Genomic DNA, 11,356 nt, shown 5'->3' on the forward strand with positions numbered 1-11,356 from the left:
AGTTTTGATGTGGTTAGAAATTTCAGAATAGATTGATTTTTTGTGAGTATGATTTCTGGATCATATAGATTATCCTCACAAAAAATTGGTTCATTTTAAAAACTTTAACCCATATAAGACAAAAAAATTTGGCTATGGTATGGGTTACCTTATTAATTCTTTAGGTGCTTTTATAATTATACATCGTTCATTTCCATCGAAATTATTAATCCCAAATTAAGTTCTTTCAATGTTGATTTCAAAATTTGGTGACTTGTATGACATTATGGGCTTTTAAAAATAAAAATTATTATTTATAAATTAAAATTTTAAGTATTACTTATTATTTAAAAATGAATTGTATTTTAATTTTATAAGAAATAATATATTTTATTGTGTTTAATAAGAAATAGGTATTTGAAACATGCAAATAATGTACAATATGATTGTAATGGTAAAAAAAAGATAATTTACCAATTTCAACAATATGTAATAAACATGATTCTGCATTTAAACAAATAACTTCTTCAGCATTTAAATTTGGCTCTTAATGCTATTCAGCACTTATTTTTTTCATTTTAACAAACAACACTTAAGAGGAAAAAAAAATTGTAGGGAAAATAGTGACTGATTTTTTTTATCCCCTACAGACTTTGAAAATTCTTGTGGGGGCAAGTGCCCCCACTCTAAATCCACCCTTGGTTCCTTAAAGAATAAAAACGGGACACCCTATCGTACGTGACAGAGAATTGTTATTGCCATACCAACTTTTACTAATGCCACACAAATTCTTATATAAATTACCAATGACCTATGTGGATACTAGATTTAAAAGTACTCTATCAAAGAGTTGGAGCTGAAGTACTCTGTGGATGAGTTGGAGAAGTACTCTAGAATAGAATATATGTTTGAAAATCAACTCTGTGAAGTACTGCAAGAAATACTTCTATCCTACAATTGCGTTTGAGAATCATCTTGCCTTCTGAAAGATATCATAACACACTTATTTTCAACTTGTTATTGTTTTTTCCCAATAATATTATATTATACCTTCAATTAATGAAAAAAAAAAATACTTTGAATAGAAACTCGAGAATAACATCCATGAAATATCCCGATCGAAAATATGACTTTTCAATTGCAAATGAAAATACCCAAAATGAAAAATCTGTTCATTTTAACTTTAATTTGAAAACTCATATGTAAATCTTCTTTTTCAACATCAAATAACAAATTTTTCACTGGAGTAAAACATCCCTTAGTATGAGATGTTTTGCTCCAATGGATTACCACATTAGCAATCCAACACCACGACACTATAGATTTCATAGAAAAACTCTTATCCAAGAAAAAATTTAAAATAAATATCTCCTTTGGGCTTGATCCAAGGTTTTGAAAATAGATTGATATCCAACTTCCACCTAACTCCTCAATTTAAAATTAAAATTCAACTTTGAAAGATAACTTTTTCTTTCTTTCAAAGTTCATAGAATTTTGTCACCCACAATCTTGAAGCATCAGATCATGATTTTGGATGCCACAAGTTAAGTCCAAGGACCCATAGTATTGACGTCCAAGGACCCATAGTATTGACGAAATCCTTACTAACTTAGTAAGGTTAGCTAGACTCGTACCCAAATGAAAAAATAACAAAAAAAATTATTTTTTTAACTTTAAATTGAAAAATCAAAATAGAAACCTCCTTTTCAGCTTCAAATGGCGAAACCCATATCTCAAACAAAATAGAAAATATGGATTTTTGGCTTCAAATAGAGATAAATACACAAATGGAAAATTCTGAAATGTTCTAAAGGGAAAATTGTTTTAGTCTCTAAGTGAAGAATCATGTTGATAAGAAAGCAAAAAGTGTTCAATTGAAGTAGGGTTCAGGGAAATTGGGGATAACATGGTTTGTATGAGAAATTATTGCAATCCTATAGTCCTTGGCATCTTCAGAAGTCATTTGTCATTCGTTGCAAACAGGTTCGAGTAGTGGGGTTCGTTTTCTCTCGGACTGATTCATGAAAAAAAAGCTAAAGAAACATAGTGCATGAGAGAGAAAAAAAAAAGGTTTTTGATGTTGTGTTCCAATGGGAGTGGAAAATGTGTAATTGTTGAGGGCATTTTAGGTTTAAAGCCATTTTTGGATGGGGGTGAAAAGCTCTTTTGCGCAAGAGTTAACTCCTCTTTGATATCTTATCCATAGTCACAAAAGTCTCCAATTTAATGAAAAAGTCGCGATTAAAATGTGATTTTTATCACGATTTTTTCTTAATAATACACGACTTTTGTACATTTTGCGATTAAGTCACGAACTTAATGATTAAATCACAAATAATGCGTAAAATAATGAGGATGCAAATGAGAATGACATTGATTTGATGTGTTAATGAATCCTAATTTGGACACATGATCGTGGTCTTTTTCACATTTTAAATAATATAAACCTTTAATATGTTGTGGATCCGTGGTTCCTTGTTATGGATGGATGCATAAATGATATCAACAGGGGAGTTCTTGATTTATCATTTTAGATGATTTAATATGAAAGCACCCACTAGTAGGCATGATTATATAGCCCTAACCTAGCTCATTTTTTTCCTGATGTTTTTCAATTTTACCGAATTTTCCTTTGTCAACCTATTTCCAAACCCCGACTTATTCACAATCATCTTATCCAAATAAGCTGAATAGTACTTCTAGTACACTACACAGAGTCCGATCCAAGCACATACCAAAGTAGGGGTGCAACTTAATTCGGTTTTGACTAAATAAGAACCATAACTAAATCAAATTCCATTGGAACCAAACCAACCCAAACTGAATTATAGTCGGTTTAGTTTGGTTAAATTCTACAGATTGCCAATATTCTATAAATTGTAAGTAATAGTTTTTAATGAAAAAATAACGATAAAATTTCATACAATAAATTACAAATTTATCCATAAAAAGTCATTAATTTACTCATAAAATATCATTAATCTATGTCCTAACTCTTAAAATAATTCATTATAATTATTATATGCATATATATTTATTTGTTGCATAGGGATTCAATTCTATACAAGCTTGATTCGAGAACCAAACTAAATTGATCGATTCTCCATTTTCGTAATCCGGAATTGAACCGCAATTTGTTCTAAACCGAACCAAAGCAAAGCTATGGTTTGGTTCAGTTCTCGGTTCGAACTGGACAAAGTTGCACCCCTACATTGAAGGATTGCACACAATTAGTGTGGCATCGGTAAAAGTTGATGTGGCAATAGTAGCTCTATGGAAAACTTGATTTATATAATACCGATTCTACCCCTTTTATACAAGTATCAAAATCCCTAACCCCTCTCGCCTTTTCACCTTCAACGAACCAGTGTGCAGCTCTCCCCTTCAACTTTTCGAGTAATCACTGTTGAAGCTACGATCGAGCATCTTTCTGAGGTTAGTTTTTTTTTTTTTGGTTTCTTCTCTCTATATTTCGAAGAAGATTGTTGACATTTCTAGGGTTTCTTTGTTTACTCGAAGAACCCTTCAACGTATGAATACATGGTTGCATTTTCCATGATCTTTTCACACACTTCCTATGTATCTTGAATCTTTAAATTAAAGAGAAGTGGGAAAAACCCTCCTTGTTTCCTTATTGTTTTAATTATTCTTTAATTTTTTTTGGGTAAAAAGAGTTTTTTTTTTGGGTGTTGTAAACAGATGTGCAGAGGGGAAAAATAAGAAACTTGTTATGGCAACATCAATTAATTTTTGGATTTTGCGTGTAAACATAGTGACAAAAATCTGCAAATTTTGAAAATGTTGCGATTAAATCACGATATTTTTATAAAATTACTAACTTTTGAAAAAAAAGACTTTTATTTTTCAAAAAATCACGATTTAATCCCGAAATTTTCAAAAATCATGGATTTTTTGTTCCTAGCATTTTTAAAGTATTATTTTTTATTTAATATATAAAATACATATATTTTTTAAAAAATTTGGTACTTAAAACAATTATCTTTACTTTTTAATTTATCTGATGTTTTCCCGCTTTTTACTGACTTTTTTTTAAAGCTTTCTCTTGCCGAATTATTCCCCAATCCTGTCTTTTTCACTATGGCCCTTAGTAGTTTTATGTGTATTCAATTTATTTATGCTTCTGATTGGACTGCTTTGGAGCTGAACAATGGACATGGGTTTTGGTTTATGAGGAGCACTTGCTTCTTAAGTGTGGAGACTATTCCTACAATGCCAAGGGTATATCATGTTTCTACTATATCCAGTAGAAATCAAATTGTGCCTCTCTCTGTCTCGCTGTCTCTCTCTCTCTCTCTCTATATATATATATATTAGTTTTGATAGCATGCTTGTTTTCATTCTATTCTTTTTATATTTGTTTTCAATGTAAGATTGATGTTAAGGTATGTCATATTATTGTCAGATGGAGAACTATGAAAGGGGACCAAAATCTAATTAGACACCCCACCAACATAATGTGTGGATGGAAATTATCTTTGATTTGGTTAAGAAGGGTAGGAGACTTGCTAATGTTCTCGATAAAGCTGGTTACAACATTCTATAAAGGACTTTAGGAAAAAAATAGGTGTCAATTATGCAAGAAGTCTGACCAAAAAAATATAGTCGTAGAAGCTCACAACGTTATCAAACAACACCTTAGTAAAGTCCCTTGTAAAATTGGCAATATTAGGTGTTTATCTTGATCAAAGTCAACCTTTTTATTGATGAATTAACGGTAAAATTTTGGCTTTGAATTTTGAAAATGACCTTCAAAAACTTAAATTATTAAATCAAAATTTGAATGAAAGCAAATTTTCACCCTTAATACAATAAGGGACATTGACTTTCAATAAAAAGGTAAGCTTAATCTTGCATTTTACAGCATGGTTTCAAATCTCGGTTTGACGTCTTGTCTCTTTAATGGACGAGACCGAATTATTTCATACAAGATAAACCATTTAACTTGGTTTACACTTATTTTTTAAATTATATTTACATATAAATAGTTGTAATATATATATTTTTTTATAGAATAAGAGACCATAGGATCATTAGCTACAACACAAAATCAGTTGTTATTTAATTAATAAATATTTAAATTGTAACAAATAGTTATTTTATTAAAAAAATACAAAATCCCAGTTTATTCGGCCGTGATTTGGTGGCTTGGCTGATATTTAAAATATTGTTCGAGTTGTCTCATTTGTATCATGAGATGATGTGAAACCTGAGATGTGTAAATTTGTCTCACTAGTGGATACCAAGATGATTCAGACAAGTCATCTTGGTGTCAAATGAGATTTGGAACCATGGTTTACAGGGCAATGCTAGTATTGCCAATTTCGCATCCACCAGTCGATCTATCAATAGAACCGGTCTTAAGAGAAAGAAATGATCGCCTTCTCCAATTCTGTAGCTTCCTAAGGGTATGATTTTTCTTTTAATTCTCTCCATTTTGTTGATTTTTTATATAGTTTCTAGAGTTTTCATTTCGAATCCTAGCTTGTATTGTTTCTCTCTTCTATCACTTCTTCATCAAAAATGTTTTCCACCATCTACATCTCTTCGATTTTCACAAAATGGCCATTTGTTGTCATTTGAACTGGTTCTAATCGATAGATTTCATTCATATATGGTTTTGGCTCTTGGCTAACACAATTCCACCAACTCTTTCCGCATTTTCTCTGAATCCAATTTCCTAAAAAAACACTTGTTTCTTCTCTTTTTAATCTCTTACTTACTCTATGAGCTTGGTCTGTGATTCAAGTTTTTTCTACTCATTAGCCTTAACCATTAGTTTGATTTGTAATTTCGTTTATGTTACTTGATTATTTGTTAGAATTCCTAAAGTTTGAATGGTTTTTGTTCTGTTTTCACCTTAGTTTTCTCTCTCTTCCCCTCCCCCCTTTCTTTGTTTCATTATGTGCTCTGTGTGAATGAAGCTTTCTGTAGATGCTTTGGGGGTTATTTTTTTATTTGGGCTAGTTTGGTTTTATTTATGAACCTGTTTTACTCAGTTTGGTAAGCTCTTTGTGAAACCATTGAAATTAGTTAGCTTGTTTATGCTCTTTGTTTTGGATCCATTCCCAGTAATAGTTGGTAATTAATTAGGATTATATACGTAAAACTCATCAGAATTTCTAAAAGTTGATAACTACGTCAAGAAACGGTAGTAAACATCCAAGACAAATTTCTTTGGTAAAATAACGCATTTTGAAAGGAGATTCTGTTGCTACTACTTTTATACAATTGTAGTTAATATGCATGTACAATATGTTATTTTGATCATATTTAGATGATGGTTGGGAACAACAAATGCTACCTCCTCAACTGAATCTCAGTCCCTAAATATGTCTTTAAATTTAAGGGAATTCAGTTGTTAATTGTGAATGTTAATGTTACAGCCACAAACTGAAGGGATTTTAGTTCTTGAAGGCAAGTTATCTGTGTAAGCTTGTGTGGATTGGCTTCTTATGCGGATAATAGACACACATATACTGCTATCTTTATGGAAATTTTTGTGAGGCTGGCTATAGATTCAGTTTTACAGTTATGGAGATTGGAAAGTGCCTTTTTCATTAAAAGCTTTAGTTCAATACATCCTATAAACAAAAAATAATTTAGTTCAAGACATGATTGTAGTTGAGATTCTACCCGTTTCATTGAAAGATTTAGTTGAAAAGGCAATGATTGTAATGGATTTACTCCTGAAAGACTTGAATCCTGAATTAATTTTTGTCATGGGTCCACACGGTGACGTGTTCACTTTTAGAAAGCTTGTATATTGGCTTGTAAAATGAGCTCTTCATATTTGTTATTAAGTTCACAGGAGTAATTCAATTCTTCTTGCTTGGCTACTTTACCTGAAATAGCTAAATAATCCTCGGTTAATATCAGAAACAAAGCAGGAATGATGCTAGAACATGTAAGGTAGATTTTTTTTTGATCGGTAGCATGTAAGGTAGATGATCCACTCCGTCACATGGTTTAGCAAAAAATGCAGAGTAGGCCCAAGATAATGACGGTGACCAGTTTCATTATGGTTATGTTTTAAAGATCTTGAAAATTTAGGAGAACATTAATACGGCAATGGCGTGCCGATTAAGTCAATCAAGTGGTTCAACTTGAGATAGATTTATTGAAGCTGAAGTTCTTCCACTCCTACAAGATGATTTGGACACTTGTTTGAAGACTTCTATGGTTCAAATTCAGGGAATGGTTGAGACAAAAATAAAGTTAGTCAAGAAATACATCGTCAAAGTATTTTGTTTTATTATTATTTTATGTGCATAAGAGCTAAAAAATGTTGTGGTGATGTTTATTGTTTGCCCATACTACAGTATGTCTAGGTGCATGGGCATCTTGGTTTATTTTGGTTTTTATTGTATCCCCTCATCCGTGGAGTAATACTTATGCATGACGCGTCCTTTATATTTTCCAAGTACCATCAGTATAAACTTTGATTCAACATGGATTTCTACTTTATTTATTTGATTTGATTTGATTTTTTTTTCCCTTTGGAGGCTTAAGATAGAAACTTTGTGCCTCCAAGAATGACCCAAAAACTATTATTTTATATGCCAGTGTACTCTATTAGTTTTATTTTTTTATTTTTTTTATAGGTTACTCTATTTAGTTTCTTTAGTTTCAAATTCCTTATGCCCGAAGATCTAAGCTTCAATTTGACTTTCATCTAAGTTGAATTGGACTTCTGTGGTTTCTATTATGGTATGTTGTGCACTAAACCCAATTTTCTGTTTACAGAGCGAAAATTGAGTACTTCAATTGACAAGCCTCTTTCTTGTTTTTCTGTGTAGTAGGAAGATGAGGAAAGGGTTGCATCCTCAAATGCAATGGATATCTTATGTTACTCAGAGTGGGAGGCTGATGCATGTTATGATGACCAAAATACACAATGTTGGTAAAGTTTACCATTTTAGAGCTAGGCATCAAAGGTCCCAAAGCGAAGGCCAGATTGCCAAGTTCTACCGCCGTTACGGTAATCCAAACGAGGAAAAGAAAGAAGAATGACTTCAAAAAAAAAAAAAAAAAAAAAATGCTCTGAGAAGGTAGACGTTGTTCTTAATGTTTTATGAATTTATACTATGTTTTAAGCTAATGCTTTAGCCTTTTTGGTTCCCTGATTGTATTTCAGACGTCATTCATTTTTATCAGCACGTATGGTTATCATTTAAGTAAGACTCGTGCTGGATTAACACTGAAATTGACATCGTTTGGGACACATTGGTGTGCACAGAACCATAGATTCTTCTCACTTGTATCTCGATGAAAAGCATCTATGGTTCTATAGACACATTCACGACAACAATGTCCCAAATGATGTCAATTTCAATGTTACTGCGGCATTTTCCTTTTAAGTAATTGGGTAGCAATTACAGCTTGGTTTCCTTTCGTCTGTTTTTTTTTTTTTCTTCTTTTGGGTCCCTTTTTGGGATCTTTAGTAATCAGAATCTTGACAATTTGAAGTAAATTTTGTTTCTCGAGTATCACTATCTCCGTCATGATCGAAAGTCTTATCCCAACATTTGGGGTTGGCCAAATGAATCTTGTTCCTTGATTCAATTCTGTCCAAAGCAATGTCTTCTCTAATTGAAAGTGTGGTCATGACAGCTTTCAATATCTCAATCAACATTTTTATGGGCCCTTCTCAGTCTTTTAGAACCTTTAACTTGTACATTCTTTCCAATTACTCACCAATTATTGAATGTGTTCAATCATCTCAATCGTTTTTCTTAATTTATTTCCTATTGACCTTTTACATTTTCTTGAATGCCTTAATTTACAATTTTATGTTTCATGCTCATGTCACTCATACATCTCCCTCATCTGTGTTAACTCATTGCCTTTATCTTGACTTGTATCTCAATGAAAAGCATCTATGGTTCTTACACACTTTCACGTCAGGATCTGTGATATGAGGTACAATCTTGAGGTCAATTCAGCATAATTCTAAGATCAAATCAAACAGTTAAGATAAAGGGCCTGGATCAATCCTTGTTTAAGTGCACATGTCAAAACTCTTTCGGCCCCACTGACCCTTCAGTGTGCTTGTGAACAAACAGCTAAGATGGGAAAATATTTCAAAGTATTCCTTAGAACAACAAATCCCTGTGAATATGGATTTGTCAATTTTTGTATTTTTTTTTCCCCCTTAAATTGAAGCTGTATTTAGAGCTGAAAATTTATCAAATGTGTCCACTTGCAGGCTGAAACCGGTTTGATTTGGGTTGGATATTTACATTTATTAAAATTAATTAATTATATATTTATGTTATTTTCTTCCCATGTAAATCACTTTAATTTACTTTTGCAAAAATGACTAAAAAAAATGTTGGTGATTCACAAACCAAACCCATTAATTTAATTACGAAATCTGATTGGACCACCGGTTTGGTCCGGTTGTTAAAACAGTGGCACTGCCCAGTATGAAGTATGAACAATTGAACATCACTTGTTAAGGACGCAATCACCAAGCTTGACCTGTTGTTTATCGTGAAAACCAAATGAATGCCGATTTCAAAAGGCAATGCCCGTTACACTTGCTTAAATTGTGGACTTATAAAACAACTACTCTCTCTCTCTCACGTCAATTGTAATTGCCATTACTACATAACACGAGTACTAATAAGTAGTAAATGTAAGAAAAACATGAACTCAATCACCTTTACACCTTATGTGCTTTTCCAAAGAATGAGAGAGAGAGAGTATTCCCCAATATTTATCACAACCACCTCCTCATTCCTCTCTAATTAGTGTCTTGTGACATGTAGGAATTAGAAATCCTCCTACACTTGCCTCATCTTGAAAACAATGTACGGTTTAGGTGCTCGGGTCACCATTTTAATGCTACTAATGATAGTGAAAGGAGTTCCTATACATGAAGGGGTGGAACAAAGCAAAACATTGGGTCCACCAGCTTCTCCATGGCTCAATAGAGTGAAGAACCCAAGGGTGATAGGGTGTCGGGAACGACCATGGATTTGTAACAAGGGACAGAGATTTCCACCCTTCAAGAATTGGTGTTGTAGGAACCGTTGCATTGACGTGACATCCGATGTGAATAACTGTGGGTTTTGTGGCATTAGGTGCCCATTCACTTGGCAATGTTGTAGAGGGTTGTGCATAGACACGAGGGTAAACCCATTCCACTGTGGCAAGTGTTGGAACATTTGTACTTTTGGGAGTCTTTGCTTCTATGGAATGTGTAGTTACGCACTTCCACTCCCTCCCTTCCCTTTCTCTTTGCCTCCATTACCACCTACACCTTTTCCTTCAGCCCCTCCGAAAATTGAGCCTCCTCAGAAGTCTTGAAGTTCTAATATTACAGTACACGTTAGCTTCTTCAACCCATCTCTCTCATTCTCTTGTTGCACCATGTAAACTACATGGCCCCCTTTTTTTCTAGCTTTTCATGTTAATCTATCATTCATAGTTTGGTTAGTTTACAATGTTTCCTTTTTTGTCCTTGTTGATTAGCTAATGAGGTGACATGGTTGATTTTCATGCTACATGGGGTTCAAAATTTGTATCCATCTTTTGATGCAATGTTGTAAAATTTCTAGTCCTCAAATTATATTTGTAAAATCAAGCTCACTGATAATAAGAGACTGTCACATTTGCCAATTGACTTATCAGTGCTTAATTTTTTGTTGTTGACTGAAAGTCCATATCCCTTTTTTGATGAATTAAAATATTTGTTTTTTTCTTTAATTTTTAAATACCCTTCAAAACTTAAATTATTAAATTAGAATTAAAAAATCAAAATTTTCACCGTCAATTCATTTAAAAAATGACACTGACTTTAGGTCAGGGGTAAACCTAATCTTGCTTTTTGTTTGGGATAGGTAAACCTAATATCACAAATTTTGTAGAGGGAATTTACTAAATTACCCTTAAAATTAATCAACTCCTTATGTGCATATTGTCTTAAAATTTAGTTGGTTTGATAAATAAGACTCAAGAAGAAAAATAGCTACTAATTGATATTAGATGAAATGATTATTCCATCTCGGATTGTTATTCTCTCACACTAAACCCCATCCCCAAAACTAATATCCAACTTTTTATTTTTTTATTTTATGTTTTTTAACAAATAATCAAAGGACATATTATTTTGTATCAGAATTCATTACCCCATGATTATTTCCAGAGAAATTCATATTCCATTGAAACGAACTTCGTGCAATATATGGGAATATCCAATATAGTCATTAAAATATTATGTGAATATCCATGTAGTTTGTTAATCTATTAACTTTTGCTCTAAAATGTACTTATTATGTTTATTTATCGAGTTGTTCTTAATTGAATTTTTTTGACACTTCGCTCAACGATTCACTGATGTGACAGTGTGCAA

At 32.4% G+C, this 11,356-nt stretch overlaps 1 protein-coding gene across 3 annotated transcripts; it reads left to right on the forward strand.

Annotated features, from left to right (window-relative positions):
- Window positions 1-3,284: 3,284 nt before the first annotated feature.
- Window positions 3,285-9,804, forward strand: LOC147411624 (Ribosomal protein L31). 3 transcript variants are annotated; one of them, XM_086450498.1, is made up of 3 exons: window positions 3,285-3,414; window positions 7,797-8,048; window positions 8,905-9,804. In XM_086450498.1, exon 2 carries the CDS (start codon window positions 7,804-7,806, stop codon window positions 8,008-8,010), a length of 207 nt encoding a protein of 68 aa, XP_086306624.1. In that variant the 5' UTR covers window positions 3,285-3,414; window positions 7,797-7,803; the 3' UTR covers window positions 8,011-8,048; window positions 8,905-9,804. The 3 variants fall into 3 exon arrangements, with proteins under 3 accessions (XP_086306624.1, XP_086306615.1, XP_086306632.1); XM_086450489.1 differs by lacking the exon at window positions 8,905-9,804 and having other exon boundaries at window positions 7,797-8,178; XM_086450506.1 differs by lacking the exon at window positions 8,905-9,804 and having other exon boundaries at window positions 3,287-3,414; window positions 7,800-8,178.
- The last annotated feature ends 1,552 nt before the right edge of the window (window positions 9,805-11,356 follow it).

This window comes from Akebia trifoliata, chromosome 1 (genome assembly GCF_017979445.1).
Source record: "Akebia trifoliata isolate Shusen 1 chromosome 1, ASM1797944v1, whole genome shotgun sequence".
NCBI classification, from domain to species: Eukaryota; Viridiplantae; Streptophyta; class Magnoliopsida; order Ranunculales; family Lardizabalaceae; genus Akebia; species Akebia trifoliata.